The sequence below is a fragment of the Cibotium barometz genome, chromosome 26 (genome assembly GCF_041138505.1).
Source record: "Cibotium barometz isolate CiBa-2024 chromosome 26, ASM4113850v1, whole genome shotgun sequence".
Lineage (NCBI taxonomy): Eukaryota > Viridiplantae > Streptophyta > Polypodiopsida > Cyatheales > Cibotiaceae > Cibotium > Cibotium barometz.
Genome location: NC_141071.1, coordinates 14,840,501 through 14,862,643, shown reverse-complemented (window position 1 = coordinate 14,862,643; position 22,143 = coordinate 14,840,501). Strand labels below are relative to the sequence as shown.

Sequence of the window (22,143 nt, the reverse complement as noted above, 5' to 3'; positions counted from 1 at the left end):
TCCAAGACTTTTGCTAAGTTAAGGGACCAAAATTCCAAAATAAAGGTTGCTTATACCTTTCTTTAAGCCTTGCTTATCTTGGTGCCATTAGACCTCAAGAAACAAGGAGGAGGAAAAAAACAAAAAAAATCAAAGAAAAAGGTTGTAAAGAAAAGTGTCACTACCTTCCTCTAAAGATGCTTAATGTAACATATGATATTCCAGTGTATCCCAAGGTTAATAACAAGAAGCAACCAAAAATCCAATATTGATGAACTACACTAGAACCAATCTTTGAAGCCTTTATATAACAAAAATGAAGTATTTAGATATTCTTTTACGTAATGTATATGTTCCTTCTCAAAAATGGCAATCCTTTACTCCAATCATCACTACTCACCTGCCACCATCCAAGAGAACAAATTAGCAAGGACCTTCTTAATTCCATGAGAAGACAAGCTTCAACATGGTGATGGAAAAAGAGAAACTAACAAGGTGGAACAAACACAAGGCAAAATGCAAAGATATAATCGAACCATAACAAACACACAAGTATAATTCTATCATCGTAAAAATTATCCCAAGGCATATGGAATCTAAGTATAGTTTATGTCGTTAGCATAACTAAGATGATGAAATTACTATAAAAATGAACCAAGACACACTACCACAATTTAAATATTCAACTTAGGTGGAGTAAAATGTGTGGATCAAATCAAGCCAATAACAATGTGTCTCATTACTATTTGAACCTTAGCAAAGGCATTATAAAGGTTTGACGACCTTGCTATAGTTAAGAAGTATAACCTTAATGTGGCGAAAGAATCGTTGCAAGTAATTACCTCATAGTTTTGAGAGGCTAAAGGCTATGTACTCATTGTTAGTCCACCTTTCATTTATACCCCACCATTTTGAGTATGTCTCTTGGGACTGCATACTTCCAAGGTCCTTTGAATGGTTGGGATGATCAAACTTTACCTTGGTATGAATAAAGCAAGGTTAGTGTCCTTAATAACAAAGTAGCCCTTATTTTAAGGTCTATAATATTTACCTTAAAGGGTTTTAAGTAGAATCTAGAGTACGTTATAACGACAAAGGCATATGACAAGATTTGATAGTAGTAGAGAAAGTGGAAGACATAAATAAAATCAATGTACCTAAGGAGTCGATAAGAATGAACCTTATAGAATGAAGAATTCAATCTCGAGTATTGTAACTGATAGAGTCTAAATAGAAAAAACTCTATATAATTACATCAAGATATAAAAGTTGGCTAAGGTTTAAATCTTGCAACTTATAAGTAATACACTGTAAATTTGTTCTCTCATAGGATACTAAGGTTTAAATCTTACAACTTATAAGTAATACACTGTAAATTTGTTCTCTCATAGGATAACTTGCTAAACAAGAATAAAATGGAAGTGCAGTCATTGAGGGTGCATGAAGGAGAGAATGTCATTTGTACACATTCATGCAAGGAAAAGTGAGAGCTTACGCAGTCTAGATCATAAGCAAAACTCTCAAGGTATCATCAAGCTCTGGCATACCTTCCAGATATTTCATGCTTGAATTGCCGCCAACGAGCCACCCAAGACATCATTGTAGATGTGTGTGTGTGTGTGTGTGTGTGTGAGAGAGAGAGAGAGAGAGAGAGATGTTATTAATGTCCATCATCTAACGAAAGTCCGTAAGGGTCTATGAGACCAAAAAGATGTTACATGTGATCCATGAGTAATTTGGATGTCAAGAAAACATCAAAAAGCATAGTTTTTGGGTAAGTAAAGAAAAATTACAGTGAAAACAAAAAATAACCAAATAATCACAAGTCGCAAATTATAAGCCCAAGTTGATTCTCGACGCTGCGATATAATGAAGACCACAGAAGTTCATCATGCATGGAAGGCATTGTCAATGCCATGAGCAGAGTAGATGCTATTATGGATCTCAGTGAAGAAGCCTTACATGAACTTGGTCTCCCAAATCTCCTAGGGAACACATGGAAAACATTACATGTTGAGCATCACAAGGTATCATGGCATAGATCTGCTTACACAATTTCTCACAATTAACTTCATGCTTGACATTCTCCCCCTCAAGAAAGCACATCCATTATGAATTAACCTATTTGACTTATTAAGAGCAGCATCATTCTGTCGAACCAACTTCAGCTTTGATGCTCACAGAGAAGTTGCCATCCCCGCTCCACAGTCCTTTCAACGATAATGATTTTTTGGCCTCCCCTGCAAGAGACGGGTGGTTTAAACACAAAAATGGGTTTCATCATATTAGATCTGCTCATATATGCCTGCAAGCATACACACAATGAACTTCATAACAGGCAAGCCTCCCTCTAACATGATAAACATTTAGAAACATGCAAATAAAATGCTTGATGTGACATACAAACCAGCCTGCTTATCTTTAATCCTAACCTGCATTAAGGGTTAGTTAAACCTGGTATACTCACAGTTTACACAAAACCTGGTCTTGCATGGCTGGTCCATGAGATCCAAAGCCTCCCCTACAGCCAGACTGCAAAAAGGACTACGAAACTCTACCCTTCAGGCAGAGGAGGCAGACTGCAAAAAGGACTACAAAACTCTACCCTTCAAAATCCTAGCTGTTTTCCTTGTTCAAGATCTGTGTTGTGTCTCTGTCTGGGATAGAGAGAGAGAGAGAGAACCTTCTTTGCATGCTTCATGTATCCAGCTAAAGCCCGCTTGAGGATTATGTCCAACAGTTGCTGCATACACTGCTGACAATCTATCCCAAGCATTCAATTCATGGACTGCCTGCCCATGAATCACATGCATGTTAAGCTTCAGCATTTTAAGCCTTTCACACAAAAAAGGAAAAAACCAGTATATCTGCATACCTGCAAAATAAAACGTTCACCTGCATAATCATCCTTGCTGTAGCGAGTGAAAAAAGTCCAAGTTTTGCCCAACCTGTTTGCAGGACAAAAAGTGTGCTTCAAAATAAGGTCTGCAATCAAGAATAGGCTCGGCGGCACAATCTAGGGCATCACATCCTTCAAAGCACTCCATCTTTAGATGGGAAAACTTTGAGCCAATTAAGCTATTCAAGTACCATTCAAAATACACAGAATGCATCACTGCTGGAGGTACTGGTCAGGACACACGATTTCAATCATTACCAAAACCTCAGCCTGAGACAAAGGGCCTACTTCCCCAAATCTGCTCCGTCTATACTGAGCTGTCCTAAGAGGTCCTAGAATCCTATTCCATATGTATTATAGATGCAAGGGTATGAAGAGCCTCTGCAGACATAGTGGATACCGTCTTAGTGTAGCAGGTCTAGGTACCCTCAATAGCCTCTCTACAGCCCGACCTTCACACCTGCAGGCCGTCAAGCTCTCAAGAACCTCCTTATCCACACCCACTGCAAAATAAAGTGTGCATAACGGACTCTCCAAGACTCTTCTCCCGAGACTGATGAGCCAATTACTCTCTTCATGAGATTACAGTGTAGGACTTAGCTGTGGAAGGCTGGAAGCCGTACTCCAAGACTGACTAGCCATTGGTGGCTGTGCAAGTGAGTAGCTATAGAAACAGCATCAGTTGGGGCTGAGATAGCTTGTCGCTCTTGAATGCTATGTGCTCAGGAGCATAGTTCCAATCATACACGTATGATTGACCAGCCATATGTTTGCAAATGTTTGATTCAAACGCGTATGATATGTGGGTTTCATATGTTGCCCTTTATAGTTATTTATTTTTCTTAAAAGGGGTGACCTGCTGGTCCTCCCATGTTTTAATTGTCCAGTGTCATCATTCATGCTTCAAAGTTCAAGCTTTATAATTTCAGAACTTCAGATTTTGGACTGCCTAAACTTTGAAGGCACCTAAGGTAGGGTCCACAGTTGCTGTAGATCTTCTTAGGGCACTGATTCTTGGAGAATCCCACCGAATGGGGCAAAAGAAACATCTGTTATCTTTGCGATACTGTGCCACCTCCAGTGAAAACAACTTCCAACTGAGGACTGGTCAGGGGGGTATAAGCTACAGCCCTACCCTAGGTGCCTTTAGGCAGTCCAAAGTCAGAAATTCTGAAATTATAAAGCTTGAACTTTGAAGCATGAATGATGATAGTGAGAACATGAGGGGATAGCAGGTCACCCTCCTCCCCTCCCCCCTCCCAATTTTTTACTTTTGTTATTATAATAATTACTTTAAGGCTGAAGCAAATGTTTCCATACCTATCATTCTTCCAAAAGTTTACTGTTTTCAGGCATATGATTGGAGTTATGCCTCTCCCTCCCTTGTCCCGCCCGCACCCCCTGTTCTGCCTGCGCCCCCGCCCCCACCCCCCCCACCCCCCCCCCTTGCTGAAACCAGACGGGAACTCGGAATGATGGACAAACACTTCAGCTGCTAAACAAAGATGTCAAAAAACAGCGGAAATAACTATAAACAAGGCTAAAGGGAACACGACACTGAGCCGGAACGGCCGGGCCCCAGTAGGAAACTTCTTTATTGATAGAGAAGCTTTTACAAGATACCAAGGTGCGAGCGTGAACAACACCAGATCTTTCCACAACGCATCAACACAAATCTTGTCTAGATAATCTATCCGGTGCCAAGATGCAAACACCTCTAGAAGCTGTCCAAAACTGTCACAACACAGTCCCCAAAATCAGCTCATAAACCATCTATAAATCAGTCCGGTACGGAGCCAAGAGTTGCCCCAAACTCCGTGTCAAAAACTCTCCAAAACTGAGCCTTGAAAACTGTCCCGGAACAATGGACAAACACTTCAGATGCTAAACAAAGATGTGAAAACACAACGGAAATAACCATAAACAAGGCTAAAGGGAACATGACACTGAGCCGGAACGGCCAGCCCCCCAAGGAAACTTCTTTATTGATAGAGAAGCTTTTACAAGATACCAAGGTGTGGGTGTGAACAACACCAGATCTTTCCACAAAGCATCAACACAAATCTTGTCCAGATAATCTATCCGGTGCCAAGATGCAAACACCTCTAGAAGCTGTCCAAAACTGTCACAAAACAGTCCCCAAAATCAGCTCCTAAACCATCTATAAATCAGTCCAGTACGGAGCCAAGAGTTGCCCCGAACTCTGTGCCAAAATTAGCTCCAAAACTAAGCCTTGAAAACTGCCCCGGATTCCTCCAAAAACAGTCCCCAAAACAGTCTGAAACTGGCCTTTAGAAACTTTACGGGCGGTGAGCACACTTAATCACACTTAAAACTCTGTATGACCTGGAATAATAAACCTGGAAGAAGACGAAAAAGAATAAGTGGAGCTAGAGTGCTCCTGCACGAAAGACCAACTGGCCCCAAAGCGTGGCGCCCCCGCAGGTATTTATTTATCACTCGAAGTCGGCGTAGTCCTTGTACAATTCCCGAGAAGATGCCTCCTTGCTTCACGTGGAGGAGATCTCATTGAAACTTTCACCCAGTTTTTGTTGTGGGATACAAGAGCCTTGGCCCCCTTTTTATACAAATTTGGGGGTGAAAAGCATAGCTTAAGCTATGCTTTTCCCCCTAAGAAAAAAAAAACTACTACAAGTGCTTTTTTGAAAAAAAGGCTCTTTGAATAGCTTTTCTCTTTTTCTTTTTTTTTTAAAAAAAAAATACATGGCGAATAGCGTTTTTTTGGGATTCACGCCTTTTTTTCTCTTGCGCGATTGCTGCTGCCCGGCGTTTTCTCTTCGGCTCTTTTCCTTGCACTGAGTGCGCCAGCTCACCTTCACGTTTAGCTGCCCTTCGACTTCGCGTTCTGCTACCCGGTGGCTTCTCTTCGCCTCTCTCTCTTGCTACAGACCCCTCTGACACGTGGCAATGCTTGCAGCCAGTCATGTCAGCCCAGCCACGTCAGCGCCTACCTGCATCAGCCACGTCAGCTGCCAGTGCCCTGTCAACACCTACAGCCAGCCTGACTGTGCCACGTGTCAGCTGCCTGTGCCACGTGGTAGCGCCACGTCACCTGCTGCTGACTGGTTGTACTTGCAGGGCTGCTCCACAGGTTGCCTCAGCTGCTGCTCCTACAACAAGGAAAGAGAAAGACCCAAAAATACATGTACATGAACAAACATATGAGCATACACACACATGTACGTGTACACACACACCAAACATGTATCTGCATCCTCACACGTGTACAAACTTACACATGCACATACAGAATAAAACATGATCAGTGGATGCTAAACATGTTTAAACATAATCACAATGCTTAAGAAAAGAGGTAAAATACTCAGTCCTGTAACATACCCCCCTTTTAAAACAAAGCAATCGTCCTCGATTGTTCATTCAAAGGATTTGCCAAACTGAAACAGAACCTAAAAGACCAATGAGAAAGCTATGTCCTGCCAACTGAAACAAAACATCTAAATAACATAAATCAAGAGCATCCACCTCGTGAATAGTCATGTCCCCCTGGATGCTTTACCTGCTCCGCTCATGGCCATCCCATAGGACCCACGATCAGCAGTACATCATGAACATGAGTAAACATTGATGCATAAAGGCAAGTATCTATATACATGCATATCAAATGAAAGTCTAGAATAAGCGTCCCCATTCTCTCAAAAAGATCCGTATATCCATGAATCAAACCATGTGACTAGTACACATATATCATAGAAATCCCATAGGCAGATATACTGTCAGTTCAGTATCTCAGGTGTGCTGATAAGAACACCAAGCGACTTCTAGATCTCATCCAAGTGAACTCTGTGACAAGGAAGCGGAGTCACCCCCTTCTTGAGTAACAGGTAGTACTCTAGAATCCACAACTGAACCTGTTGAAGCACTTTCTAAGGTAGGCTCCAAACCAAAAGCCTCGAGATAAAGTTTTAGCATCCTCAGTGAATCTGCCAAGTCACCCTCCTCCATCCACTTCGAATCCATAGGTGAATAGTTCACAAACTTCACCAGATATCCACGTGAAACTTTTCCTCTGACTTTTCTTTCTTTATGTGCCAAAATCTGTTCCGGTTGAAGAATCTCATCTAGTTCTTCGACTTCTAGTTGTGGCTCATCAACCTGATCTGTAGGCACCTCACCTCTGAAAGGTTTAAGAAGACTCACATGGAATGCATTATGAATCCTCCAATGATCCGGTAACTGAAGACGATAAGAAACATCACTCATCTTCTCAATCACCTGAAAAGGTCCATAGTACCGCATACTCAGTTTAGGATATAAGTGCTGTTTACCCTTCATTTTCCTAAGTCTAGCCTTCTCAAATCTCAAAAGCACCCAATCACCCAAATCAAAAACCAATGATCGACGGTGAAGGTTTGCTGCTTTCCTCTGTTTCTCTTGAGTCCTTTGAAGAGCCAACTTGACCTTCTTGTAAGCCTCATCCATATTCTCCACAAAACGATCTACCTCGAAGGTCTTATCTTTTGTATGCAGGATCGGAGGTACTTTCTTTGCGCCTTCCACAATCTCGAAAGGTGCGTTACCTGTCGAAGTGTGAATGGTGTTGTTGTAAGCAAACTCTACCAAAGGAAGATACTTTTCCCACTGCTCCTTATGATCCGAAACATAACACTTTAAAAGATCCAATACAACGGAGTTGGTAATTTCCGATTGCCCATCTGTTTGTGGATGAAAAGATGATGAGAATTTCAAGTCTTCATGTTCTCGAACAATGCTCTCCAAAATAAACATAAACTCGTCATTCGAGGATCTCGTCACTAACAATAGATGTGGGCGGATTCCCATGGTACTTGAAGATATTTGTCAAAAATATCCACCATTTGCTCTGCATTAATCTTCTTCCTGACTGGAATGAAATGGGCCTGCTTGCTGAAACGATCCCCGATAGTCCAGATGCCATCATTCCCACTCTTTGTCCTAGGAAGATCAAAGATAAAATCCATAGCAATACTCTCCCACGATCTATCTGGAATAGGCAAAGGGAAAAGAATGCCTCCAAAGCTTTCACTGTAGCCTCGATACCACGATGGCCTGCATAAGGCGGAGCATGGTATTTTGTCATAACCTTCTATCTCAACTGAGATTTGACACGCAATTTGTCATGCTTCATCAAAAATCCTTCCTTGAGAGAATAATGATCAACTCGCTCTCCTTCAGTCAAACAATCAAAAATCCGCTCAAAATCTGTGTCATGAGCATACTGTTCTCGCATATCATCAAGTTCATGATGAAAGATAATAGAGACGGCGGCCACATGTGGTTTCCTAGACAAGGCATCCGCAACCACATTCTTTTTGCCATCCACATGAACAATCTGAAAGTGAAACATGGACAAAAAGTTTGCCTATCTCATATGCTTCTCTGAGAGCTTCGTTTGAATAAGGAAGTACCATAGAGTCTGATGATCACTCTGAACAATGAAATTAGCCCCAAGAAGGTAATGCTTCCAAGTAGAAAGAGCACGAATCACCGCAAGAAGCTCCTTCTCATATACTTGTAGATTTCTTTCTGCTAGTGACAAAGTTCTACTCTCATAAGCAATAACATGTCCATCCTGCATAAGAACAGCTCCGTTGAAGGTTGTTGGAGCATTCGTAAGACCAAAAGGCATGACCAAAAACTCATAAAGTCCAAAAGTTGTCTTGAAGGCTATCTTGTGCACATCTTTTGGTCTGATGAGAATTTGATGGTATCCACTCTTCAGATCAATGCGACAAAAGTAAGCTGCTCCTTGTAACTGATCCAAAATATCATCGATTCGTGGTATAGGGAATCTGTTCTTGATGGTAATCTTATTCAGTGCCCTGTAATCAATGCACATCCGCCAAGAATCATCTTTCTTTTGTACCAAAAGCACTGGTGAACAATCGGGCGAAGAGTTCGGTTGAATCAACCCTTTGTCCAACAGATCACGCACTTGGCTCATAATCTCTTCTTGTTGGGCTACACTCACCCTATAAGGTGGCTTATTCGGTGGTGAACTTCCAGGAATCAAATCAATCCCATGATCCTCAGGCCTAGCAGGCGGTCACTTCCCTGGCAAAGCCTCTGAAAAACAATCTTGAAAACTTGTGAGAAAATCCATTCTTTCCTTGTCCAACTCAGACAGGTTGGAATCTATGGTATCATGATTCTCTTTAACAAACACTAAGTAAACAGAAAGCTGTTTCTTTATTAAACGAGAAATGACCGAGGCCGATACAACAGGAATAGATTCTCCTTTAAGCTTTACATCAAGAGTGTGTTCCTTATTCTTGTGAGTGAGAGTGATTTTCCTATTGAAAGTATCCACCACCGCTTTAACTTTATGGCACCAAGGCATACCCAACAAAACATCACAATCCTCCAACGGCATAGTGTAGAAATCATCCTCTCTGTCCGTGTAAGTCTGCACATTGAGACGCAGTTTCCCAATGATCGGTGTAACCTCAACCGAATGTCCAGGACAAGCCAAAGTAGCCTCATACAACACACCCATCTCCTCTGGTTTGATGCTCAACTTTGCCGCAAGCTCGGGGGTGATGAAGTTTGCACGAGCCCCAGGATCGAAAAAGATCAAAACCTCCTGATCTCGAAGTCTTTCCCATGCTTTGCACAACTCTGAAGATGCAAATTTGGGTAGATGGGAGCCGAATGTTGAGGCTCAGCTTTCTTCTCAGACCCCTGTTTCCGTGGTTTAGAATCAACTTTGAAGTTTTGTGAAAAACGTGAATCCTTCGCGAGTTCCATTAATCCCTCCATCAAACTTTGCATCTTTGCTTCATAAGTGGCATCATCGTCTTCAAATTCTGGTATATCGGGAGATAATTCTTGCTCGCTTTCCTCATCTTCTTCAAAGTAGTCATCTTCTTCTGAAGATAAATCCTTCATCTCCGCACTAGTTCCAGCCATAGTATTAAATGTGTCGACCGCAGGCTCACCCTCTTGAAAAAGTTGACGATGTATCCCGGTAATGGAACCTTGAAACCGGCCTTCAAAAACTTTACAAGCAGTGAGCACACTTAATCACACTTAAAACTCTTTATGACCTGGAATAATAAACTTGGAAGAAGAAGAAAAAGAATAAGTGGAGCTAGAGTGCTCCTGCACAAAAGACCAATTGGCCGCAGGTATCTATTTATCACTCGAAGTCGGCATAGCCCTTGTACAATTCCTGAGAAGATGCCTCCTTGCTTCACGTGGAGGAGATCTCCGTGAAACTTTCACCCAGTTTGTGTTGTGGGATACAAGAGCCTTGACCCCCTTTTTATACAAGTGCTTTTCAAAAAAAAGACTCTTCGAATAGCTTTTCTCTTTCTTTCTTTATTATTATTATTATTATTTTAGCATTTTTTGGGATTCACGATTTTTTTCTCTTGCGCGATTGCTGCCCGGCGTTTTCTCTTCGGCGCTTTTCCTTACGCTGAGTGCGCCAACTCGCCTTCACGTTTAGCTGCCCGTCACCTTCGCGTTCTGTTGCCCCGCGGCTTCTCTTCGCCTCTCTCTCTTGCTATAGACCCCTCTTTGACACCTGGCAACGCTTGCAGCCAGCCATGTCAGCCCAACCACGTCATGCCTGCCTGCATCAGCCACGTCAGCTACCAGTGCCCTGTCATCACCTGCAGCCAGCCTGACTGTGCCACATGGCAGCGCCACGTCACTTGCTGCTGACTGGTTGTGCTTGCAGGGCTGCTCCACAGGTTGCCTCAGCTACTGCTCCTACAACAAGGTAAGAGAAAGACCCAAAAATACATGTACGTGAAGAGCATACACACACACACACACACACCAAACATGTATCTGCATCCTCACACGTGTACAAACTTACACATGCACATACAGAATAAAACATGATCACTGAATGCTAAACATGTTTAAACATAATCATAGTGCTTAAGAAAAGAGGTAAAATACTCAGTCCTGTAACACAATCCCAAATCTCAGCTCGATCAACCAGATATGCAAGAGATAAGGGGTCTTTTGACGCCACCCATCTGTTGTATAGCCTGCACACAGCCACCCTAACACATGTGAAGTGGTACGGTACCCGTACAGCTGTATGAGTAGGTTCAGTCGGCGTAGAAAGGAAATGAAAGATAGAGAAAGCATGCTGCTCTGCTTGCAGTTCTTTTGTACGGCCAGAGTCGGGAGAGAGAACACAAGTACCCAGACGGCTGCCCACTGTACAGTCAAGGAGAACAGTCCCTGCCTGCTGCGTACGGCCAGCAAAATAGGAGAGGGCGAAGAGCTGTAGACAGTACGGCTTCTTCCCCTAGAGGCGGCAGTTGTACAGCACTGCTGTAAAGACAAAGGTCAATCTAAACCTCCAAGCATGGAAGTTGTTCTTGTCAAGCTTCTCTGCAATAATCTGGTAAGCGCAATAGAGAGAGAGATATATATAGAGCTAGTCGCCTGCTGGGGTGTGCGAGCGCATATCAAAAAGATGACTGCCCGACCTGCTCCTCTTCGTAAACTCGATGGGCCCCCAATTTTGCCTTGCTTTTCCCCTTTTGCCATAAGTGGATTGGTCCTCCAGAAATAGCAACTTTTTAAGCTTGCTCCCCAAGCTAGGAGTTGGGCACCCTCTTTTGTCCACAAATACTTGTCCCATAATAAAATATGTCTACCCCTTCTGTTAATAAAGTGTGGAAAGACCATCTCCTCTCTTTAATGATGAAGATCCCATGGTATTTTTGCCCCGATGCCATCTTTCAAATTGAAATCTTGCTGGTTAATGTTCCCGCTTACTTCTGTGGAAAGATCTCCGCTCACACCTTGGTTCCACCTAGTGTATAAAACACTGGTCGAGACGGGTGAGGGACCAAATGGTGACACTTGATGTCCCCACCCATGCCTCTCTCCTTTCCGCCCCTTAGCACCCCCCCCCTCTCTCCTGCCTTTCCTCCTCCTCAGCCTCACCGCTTGCCCCATCTTCCTCCGACTTCTTTGCCCCTTCCGTCTTCATCTGACAGCATCTTCGGTCCTTGGGCTTTCTTCAATCGGCAAGTCTTGGCCTCTTTTGGTCTTTATCCTTATAAGGACTCCATGACAACCACTCTGTCATCCCCGACCGAGGCCACTGTAACTTGCTTAGCTTTCTTTGAAGTGGATCTTTAGCTCCTCGCTACAACTGTTGTATCCTTAGAGGCCTCCACTCTGCTATGCAAGATTGTCGGTAGCCGCCTTGCGCGCAAGATTGTCGGTAGCCGCCCTGTGCGCAAACAACTTAGAGATCTTCTTCAGGCTAGCCTCCTTGGTGGGCCTACAAAGATCACAGACATTCATCCTCTGGGGCATGGCTACTACTAGGTTGAGTTCAACTTGCCAACAGCGTCAAATCGAGTCATGCAACTGAGCCCCATTGCATTGCGTACGACCCAGGCCTTCTTCGCACAACAGTGGCAGCACCGCTTTGACCCCTAGGTGTCACCATTTGGTCCATCTCCATTTCTGGAGCCACTTCTATGGGACTGTCACTCCATAGAGCGGTTAGATTTGTGCCATGTTCACATGGGGCCAGGCCAGTGTCCCATGTGAAAGGCCCAGTCTTTTGGTGTCACATGGACAGGAGCCAGATTAGTGCCACCCATGTGTGATCAATGCTGTGTCACATGGACGGGAACCAGTTTCGTGGTGTGACGTACTTTGTGCTGTACAGACGGGAGCCTGTTGGTGCCACCCGTGTATAGCCAGGATGGTGTCTTACCTATGGGACTGTCACTCCATAGGAAGACCAGGACATATTTTTATATTTCTGTCGTGCCAGTTTTGTGCTCGACAGGAACTTCTTGTACAAGTTTCATGAAAGGGAGATTTCGTCCATTACATGTGCACATGCATTTATCTCTGCATGCATAAATTTATTTTTGCATGACACGTCCCCAGTGTACCATGGAGTGCTGTTTGTTGACTCGTTGGTGTGGCGTGTGAACAGGTGGTAAGTATTACCATTTTTCCCTTTTTAAAATGTAAAATTAATAAGTTATGGCCAACTTTAATATTATAAGCCCATGTGTTCACACACATTTAAATTAGGGGCTGGACATCAGGGTGCCCATGAGCATTTAAAATACCTTTTAATATTGTGTACCCTTTTGTAAACCTTTGGAAAAACTATTGCATGAGGTAGTGCATAGGCTTGAGATCAATTCATCCAGGTGTTTCTACAGCCGTGTACAGTTCAGCCAAGCTTCCGATCCTCCGAGATCTTGCGTTTGGCTTATCTACAGTCCACAGTCATTCTCTCAAAAGAAATAAAGCAAATACTATCTCGTTATCGGGATAGGGGGCCCTTCAGTGTGGGTAATTCGGACCCAATCTGGTGTACAGTCCTCATATCTCTCTCTCATATCTCTTTAAAGTTTGAAGTATTAAAGTGGATTGCTAAACTCACGAAACTCAGGATACAGAAGACGGTGTGAGCATTTGTGTGATAGGATCTTCCAATACAAAGACTTCCGCTGCATATCACACTTATGTGGCTGCAGTTTCAGTGGCCTCTCATGGGGACTTATCTGCCATGCGATATTTTTATCATTTGGATGCTGATTTTTGCCATATATGGACTGATTTGATGACTGGTCACTCACATGCCTCTTATGTGATCAAAGAGAATTATCTTATGAAGGATAACTGCTTATGTGTGGTGAAAGATATGCGTCCAAAGGTTATGGAGGAATGTCACGCTCCACCTTATGCTGGTCATAGAGGCATCATGCCTACTACACGCATGATTGAGAGATATTTCTTTTGGCCAAGCATGCGTAAAGACATTGAGGCATATGTACGTGCATGTATTACTTGCCAAAAGGTGAAATTTGATAGGCAAAAGCCTCCAGGTTTGCTTCAGCCATTGCCTATTCCCTCGCAGCCATGGGAAAGCATTACTATGGACTTCATTATGGATTTGCCTAGATCCCAACATGGAAATGATGCTATTTGGACCATTGTGGACAGGTTTAGCAAGCAAGCTCACTTCTTGCCTATCAAGAAAACCATTAAAGTTAATCATATGATGGTGAAGCTTTTTCTTGCTCACATATTCAAGCATCATGGTATGCCAAAGTCCATCATTGGGGATAGAGATCCCAGGACTACGTTTGTATCATCTCCGCATCATGAAACAATGGCTAAAGCAAGTGGGCAAGAATTGTCCCAAACTAGCATTCTAAAATTTCGGCCCATTTCCAATCATTCAAAAGTTAAGTCATGTCTCTTTAAAGTTAAAATTGCCGAAAAGTTTGACTATGCACAATGTCTTTCATGTTTCTTGGTTGCTCTCTAAATTGGATGCTAAAGATTCTCACCACATAAGAAGACCCTATTGTGCGTTATCAATTGTCAAGCTCAGTGCATGTAACATCTCCAGCCTGGAGGTGCTACTTTTTGTGTTCCTTCATATTTCAGTTGCAGTACCCCTCCCCCCCTCTTATAGATACCTCCATTGTGATCGATGGAGTTCAGAGTCTACCTACTCTCACACTCGGATAGAGTGGTGACACATGGAGGATAGGATCTGCGCCAACTTGGTGTGCCAATATTGATTGTGATTATTCCCCATCAAAACCCATGCCCAAGACTCTTCGAGTGGAGGGCAATTCTAATAGTTATGCCTCCCACAGAGATTAATATGTGGATAGCCTCATGGAATATTTAGGGTTTAGGGGGGCTCGGTGCTTTCAAAAGCGAGGGGTCCTAAGAGGAGAGCTTCACAGAGTTACAGTTGGGAGACCCATTGACATTCTTTTCCTCCAAGACCATCTTTCCGAGGGGCGTACCCGCCACTACGGGAAGATTTTACCAAGCAGGAGCCACACTTTTTGGTCTCCCTCTTTCGGCCCCTCAGGGACACAAGGAGGAGTTTGTATTTATGTCAACGAGTAGCTCTTGCTGGCAGGCTCAGGTGTCAGTGTCTCTGGGCGAGCGCAGTGGGTTACCAATATATTCGGAGAGGACTGCGTGGGCTTCCTCAATGTTTATGCCCCGAACGCCACAGCAGGTAGATCCATCTTCTGGAGCACAGTCCGTCAGGCCCTTCCTCAGGCTGACTTTTGGTGCATGGATGGAGACTTTAACATGATCGAGTTAGCAAAGGACAGACTCAAAGGAGGCATGGCTACAGTCTCAAGCGCAGAGTCCTCTACATGGGAGGAGTTGATCTTGGCACTCACGGGACAAGACCCTTGGCATCTACCACAGTTTGGACGCAACCCCGGGAGCCTGTGCTTCTCGCGGTCCGATAGGAGGAGCACCAGCCCCCATAATTGCAAACATTCTCGTTTGCATAGGTTAGCAAACGTTTGCTACATTCTCACATTTGCAACACCTTGCAAACTTTTTTTGCAACTTAGAAATTTGGGCGGCCGGCCATGTTTTAGGCTTTTCTTGGGTAGCGTGTAAATACTAAACATTGGGTGGCATGGCTCATCAAAGCGTACCGAATTAAAACATTGCTAATGTTGGGAATTGCACTCAAGTAAACTGCAATGTAGGGAGTACCAATCGCCATTCACCTTTCAACATTGTGAAGAAGCTTGAAGGTGTGTGATGTACCCCACAACCATAGCCCACTATAGCCTAAAGCCTACAACCTTCAGGTAGCGTGTCTACTGGTATTTTTGAAATTTGAAACTCTTCTAGAAAAGCCCCGAATTTGACATGTTAGTCTACCGAGATGGTTTTCTTTTGGAAATTGGCCATCTAGTAAATGTCATGAATGCATCTACGCCAAGGTTTGAAGCATTCTTTAGCAAACTTGGCAAACTCAAATGTGAATGCACGCATGCAACGAATGCTTGCAACTATGCCGGCCCCAACCTCTCTCGACTTGACAGGTTCTATGTGGACGAGTGGGCTTGCAGTCGCGGGGGCATGATCGGTATCTTGGCAGGCACCACTTTTTTTGATCACGCTCCAGTTATTCTATCCTTAGAGGACCCCTAGAGGCAGGACTAGCATGTGAGCCCTAGGATTCCAAACAGCCTCATACAAGACCCAAAAATCTGCAGCAAGATAGAGCAAATATGGGCGGGACTAGAATTCATCTCATGCTCTGCCGCGTGCACCTTGGATGTGGGCCTTGGTGAGATCGATAGATTTTTGCAAGAGGCAGCACAAAGCAAATTGGAGGGATTTCGTGAGAACGAGAGGAAGGAGGCATCTTGCTTCTCTCCAATGGCTTCAAGAGAGTTCCCTCCATAGCTCGTGGATTGAGAGTCAGCTTGTTGTCGCGTGTACGGAGATCAGATCCATCAAGGAGAGGAGGGTGGAGTACAGGTACCATGCCAGAGCCTCCTTTTGGGCCCAGGCTGGACATAGAGTCACGGGGGATTTCTTTGAGATTGCAGGCCCCCATATGCGGAGAGATGGTATTCGCAGGTTGCATGGCCAGGATGGAGATATTGTTTCTGACCCGATGGACACACGCGAGAGGGTCTAGCGACACACGAGAGAGGTGATTCCCCCTGCTCTATGGTCCTTCTTATTGACTCCCTTCACAGCACAAGAGCTGGCAGACGCATTGACGGCTCTCCCTAGGAGCAAATGCCGGAGGGCGGACGGGCTTCCAATTTCTTTCTTTCTTCGCTATACTGGGATCTCATGGAAGGCGTCCTTTGAGCAGCCTTCAATCACATTATGATCACAGGTGCCATGCCAAAGAGGCTTTCAAAGGGTTTGATACACTTGATTCCTAAGGAGGGTGGTGACAGATTGGAGATCCAGCAGGGGAGACCCATCACCCTTCTTGGGACAGCCTACAAGATCTTGGCCAAGGCCATCAGCCGGAGACTTCAACCTTCTCTCCCTGACTTGATCCACGACACTCAAATAGGTTTTGTTCAAGATCGGAGCATTCAGGACAGCATCTTCACCTTTTGGGAGACGACAACTTCGGCCAGGATGCGGCAACAGGACCTCATAGTGCTCCTCCTAGACTTTGAGAAAGTTTATGATAGGGTTGATTGGAGCTTTCTGGAGGGCACGATGTACTAGATGGGGTTCCCAGTGGAGTGGATCCGTGGTGTTTCAGGACTTTACTCAGCCTCTCACAATCAAGTTCTCATTCAGGGAGCCCGAGGCGACAGATTCCCCCTTTCTCGCTCGGTCCAACACGGCTGTCCACCGGCACCTTACCTTTTCTTGTTCGTCGCTAAGGCCATGAGCAGCTTCCTCTCAATATATTCAGCCTTTTGGCTTCATATCTCTCTCTCTTGCACTCTCAGTTCAGCACATTCTAATGCTCTCTTTGCTTCCGCTCTATGCACACTCTCTCACTCTGGAAGTTAAATAGGACTCCATATGAGGCAGCATTTGGTCACCGTTTCTCATCTCTTCTTGCGAGGATGGTGTCGCCATCATTGGCCAACAAGACCACAGAAACATTTTCAAAGATTATTGAGTCCGTGAAGGAGCACCTAGCCAGAGCACAAGAAGCTTACACCAAGCAAGCCAACAAGTCTAGACAAGACGTCAACTACAAAGAGGGAGTTTGGGTATTTCTCCGAATCATGGAGCAACGGTTAAAGCAAGTAGGTAAGCGTTGTCCCAAGCTCTCTTTTTGAAGCTTTGGCCCGTTTCCTATTGTAAAGAAGCTCAGTGATGTCTCCATGAAGTTGAAGTTACCAAACAGTTGGACTATGCATGATGTCTTCCACATCTCATGGTTGAAGCCTTATGTTGGACCATCCTTGCAAGAGGTTCCGGATGAGCGGCCTGAAGTGGTCGATGAAGTAGAGGTCATCGAGCCCAAACAAATTCTCCTCCACAAGTGGAAGTCGTTCCGCTCAAAGACTCAAACAATTCTACACCAAGTTAAGAAACCGAGGCACTCACGAAGCCGTTTGGCTTGATGAGGAAATCTTCCAAGAGTACCCACAAATATTAGTGGACTACTTGGAGGCCAATCAACTAAGTAGGATAGAATGTCACATGCACCCATGCACCAAGGTGCCATGTGACAGATTGGCTCATCATCAGTGCTACATTTGTACAACATTAGTAGCTTCTAGGATTATTGTCGTATGCCGTCACCCCATTGTGAGCACAAGTCCAAGGACATGTCAAGCATGAACTATGTAGGTCTTTCCAAGCCTTGGGTGTCAGAATCTGTCACTAGATCAGTCAATTCATGTAGGCCATCTTAGTATAGGTATTCCATAGCAAGCATGTAGTAGAAGCTTTTGTTAGCAAGGGGATTCAAGGCTGCTCTAGGCCAGCCAGCCTTGCATATGGGCCACCAAAAAGGTGCATACAAAGGGCCTGTACCCAATCGGCAGCTCTATTAAGGAGCATAGACACCTATGGGCCAGCAGATTGTCCTATCGGCCACAGCAGATTATCCCATCGGCTAGCAACAGGTGCAACCCAATCTCACACAAGTGGAATCAACAGCATTTAATGCTTAATTTCAGCAGTCCTGAGCATATTCAGCAGGCCGACAATAGTAACGAAAACCGACCAGCATTAAATGATCATATGTAAGAAGCCCCTCAATCCCTTACAAAAATCATCTTATTCTCTCATAGTTGCAGCAGTAAACAAGTGCAAAGGTATGTGTGCTTGAGTCCTAGGGCTTGTGCATACACAATCTCAGCCAAGCACTTCATTGGGCTTCAGTCCAACATATCCCAAAGTTCTCTTCGGCATTCAGCCTTCATTCTTGCATCTCCATCGGCACATATAGGTGTGCGTATGGCTTCCGAACTAGCTTCACAGTTGTCAACCCCTTTGATGGTTCAGCCAACATTTGGTCTACATCGTCCTTGCGTTTAGCAAGCCTTAGACAACCGTCTTCAGTAAGGTTTCTACATATTCTCCAAAGCAATAAAGCAAATACTCCTGCTTGCAGGAGGGGGACCTTAAGTGGGTAGATTGGGACCCAATCTAGTGTCGTCTCTAAATTATCTCTCTATAGCCCGATCTCCTGTGAATAAAGATTAAAGTGGAGTGCTTCATGCTCACTAACATAAAGGTATAAAGAATGATTTGTTGCGCTTTACACGAACATTCCGGTTGCATGTTACAGGTCTTCTAGTAACTTCCACATTTCTTCTTTGTGTAAAATTGTAATTAAGTGTTAATTCCATTTTAAGCATTACATAAGCACCTTCACTGTGCCATCCAATTTCATCATTGATCTTGGATAAATAGAGCTCAAACCACTCATCCCTAGGAGCGAAAAGGGGTTTAGGATTACTAAAGTAAAATAGGGGTAGAAAGAATACTCATAGAATAGTGAGGAGCCTTAGATTAATGAAGAAAATTTGGAGGGACTTGCCACTCAGGCGGAAAGTAGAGGTAAACCTTCTTCTTGCTTTTATGCTAGGGTCTGACACACAGCCATAGAATTAGGGTTTGGAAGAAAAAACAAAAAAAACTGGGTGGATCATAGCATGGCATCCCGTGTTCCCTGGTATGTTTGATATTGCGTGTGCATATACTACATCCGCCTTCATTCCCTGGTATGTTTGATATTGCATGTGCATACTACATCCGCCTTCATTCCCTTATCCTTTGCGAGAAGTAGGCACTTAGCAGATACATGGCCTTTCTGAGTGCACTTAAACAATCTTTTCTCCTGTATATTTCCAAGTGTTACTTTGACATGCTCGCTTCTTACACGTGAGCCTATGGGTATTTAATCACATGAAAAGTTTTTCTGATAAAAGCACTCGTAAACATTATATTGAAACTATTCTCATGCTGAGTGACATGCAGCAGATTATGAGAGCAACTTGTTAAGAGATCAACCATCAAGCAAGTCACACTCCCTACTGAATTCTTGCATGATTTGATAATATGTGAATCCCTGATAATCCCACCTGTGAGAAGAAGCAACTCCCAATGCCAGTTGTGACTGAAAATCAGAAGAAAGAGCACAAGAAACAGTATGCCCATCTTCCTTAGTCCTAGCCAGCACACAAAACAATAAACATGTCAAAAGTGGAAATTCTTTATCAGAAATTCAAGAGTGTAGAGTGCGTAAAGCATATAGATTGCTGACAAACAAACAAAACAAGATTTGTTTATTCACCCTATCATGCTCTCAATCGTCACCCGGCTTCTGTTCTGCAGATCACTCGCAAGGCTTAATGCAAGCTTTGCAGTTTCGCAAGGTTTTCTCTTTTCACTTGAGGATGGAGAAAGCAGAGTTTTTGACATCCTGAGGCGCAGCTCAGCCAGATGAACTTTGCTGCCTTGAAGCAAGGCCTCAAAAACTGTGCCTAATCCTATCTGCAACGCAGCGGCCAAATGCACCATTAGATTTGATTCCCATCAATATAAAGAGAGAAATGAATTAAAACGAGGATCTATGACGAGCTATTTTCCAACTTATAATTCTACAACATGAGCTCCACCCAGTCCTCGGGGATGGGGGCCATAGCAGATCACCACCTCAGCCCATTTCTTTTTCCAATCAAATCACCCTTATGGATTCTCCAATAAACATCTTCCACTTGATGGGGGAGACTCCCCAGAGCCCCACTTTTTTCCACCTTTGGATCCCCTCCCAGCCTCTTAGCCGGTGGCCTCCGATTGCTATTGGAGCCAGAATCTGTCAGAGATTGACTCCTCTACAAGATCTATCTAAAAATGAGGGCCATCCCTTACTCCCTACTTTGTTTTCGCCTTCCATCGGATTTCTACCAATACAGGTTGAAAAACTTGCATCAGGTTTACAGGACCTCTCTAAATCGTCATGGCTGTTGGTCATGGGAGGGCTACCCATAATGCTGATGCGGCAAAGATATGCAATTCATCGGGTTGCTATTGTTGCCAGCTTCTCCACGGCTTCTGTCCCTGTCGCACCCCTCTCAGAGACCATGACGATCGGGAAAGGCTGTCGGGAGGCCTTTCTCTAGTCCATCAAGGATGTTGGTCTGATATTTTTCTACCCTAGAGTACTACTGTCGGTAGCATGTTGTTTCCATGAATACGCATTCTGCAGAATGCAGAGGTGTAGCTCCACGGCCTCCTGGAATCCTTGACAAAATGGAATGGGTAGCTCCATGGCTGTCTGGAATCTGATTTTCAAGTGCTAACTTACTACTGTCAGTAGCATGCCTCATGAAGGAGGACCTTCATGGCTTCCCGAAATCGAGGGAGTGGCCTGAGGGAGCGATTTAAGGAATGCTCCTGGAATACCGCAACCTGCCAAAGCATTTCAATCAGGAAATGCAACTTCATACCATTCCCGTGTGTCAAGGTCTGGGAGCAGCTCAGATTCTGCATCCGGCAGCGACCAGTGGACTAATCAGATCAATTGTGATGATAGGACAGGTAAATATGGCCTAGCACCTCATACTCCAAGGAGACGGGGGCTGGTTGATGCTGATGGGAGAAGTGATTATGACCGACAATTCAGTTTCCCAGCAAAATATGGTGCATCCTTACACGGGTAAGGCTCTTCTTAATCAGAAGATTTGTTCTCTAAGTTGATGCATGCTAGGGTATGGAGAAACACAGACACTTACAGAGTGTGTGCCGGAGAGCTGGACACCTGAGTCGAGGTGGGAAACCTCCGAGAAAAGGCTAAGGGAGCGGCGCCACTTGCTGCCGTCCTGCTGTTGTTGTTGTGGTGGTATGCCAAAAGAAGGCAGGCGAAGGGGTGCAAGGGAGGCATGGTGGGCAGAGAAGAGTTTATGTCGAGGTCTAGTAGGGTGCAGTAGGCCTGCACGCACGGCAAGGCCTCGCCATCCCCTGTCGTCCTCGTGCATCTCCCTTTCAATGTGTGTTCGAGAGAGCATCCGCATACCACAGCTAATTATTTTCTTAAGCACCCTTTCACAAACATTGCCGATGGGTCCACACGCTCCCGAGACTGAGTCAGTCGAGTATAAACTCGCCGCAAGAAGAAAGCTACCCACAGAGTGGCTGCATCAACCGGGTGGGATGGCAGAATCGATGGTGAAACTCACGTACAAGCGATCTTGCTGGGGGAGGGGGAGAATCTCTCTTACACGGAGCCCATCACCCTTGCCACTATAGATCACTTGGTCTTAAAGACTCTTGTCAGGTAAGATTCATGGCCACCGTAAACTTGGCCCAATAAACTCGGATAAGTAAACTACGTCGGGGTATCGCGAAGTAATATAATGGCTTGAAATCATATGACTCCATTGCTCGAAGGTATTGTGTAGTGGTAAGATGTTCCCATTGGAGATCCAAGATCTTGAGTTCAAATGTTCTTTCACACATAATATATTGTTCCAAATTTTTCCAAGTCCCAAACCCAAATTCACCTTCACCCC

General features: G+C 44.3%; 1 protein-coding gene across 6 annotated transcripts; it reads right to left on the bottom strand.

The window, feature by feature from the left end:
* Positions 1-1,652: 1,652 nt before the first annotated feature.
* Positions 1,653-21,898, bottom strand: LOC147623706 (uncharacterized). Of its 6 annotated transcripts, XR_015269201.1 has the most exons (7): positions 21,367-21,896; positions 19,926-20,125; positions 19,714-19,800; positions 2,855-2,927; positions 2,663-2,771; positions 2,447-2,511; positions 1,653-2,219 (listed from the first exon to the last, which is right to left on the bottom strand). XR_015269201.1 is itself a non-coding variant. In XM_086820309.1 (6 exons), the coding sequence occupies exons 1-6, from the start codon at positions 21,643-21,645 to the stop codon at positions 2,501-2,503; spliced, it is 735 nt and encodes a 244-aa protein (XP_086676435.1). In that variant the 5' UTR covers positions 21,646-21,898; the 3' UTR covers positions 1,653-2,500. The 6 variants fall into 6 exon arrangements, 4 of the variants coding, with proteins under 4 accessions (XP_086676435.1, XP_086676434.1, XP_086676433.1 ...); XR_015269199.1 differs by having other exon boundaries at positions 2,447-2,771; XM_086820309.1 differs by having other exon boundaries at positions 1,653-2,511; positions 2,663-2,767; positions 2,875-2,927; positions 21,367-21,898.
* Between the last annotated feature and the right edge of the window lie 245 nt (positions 21,899-22,143).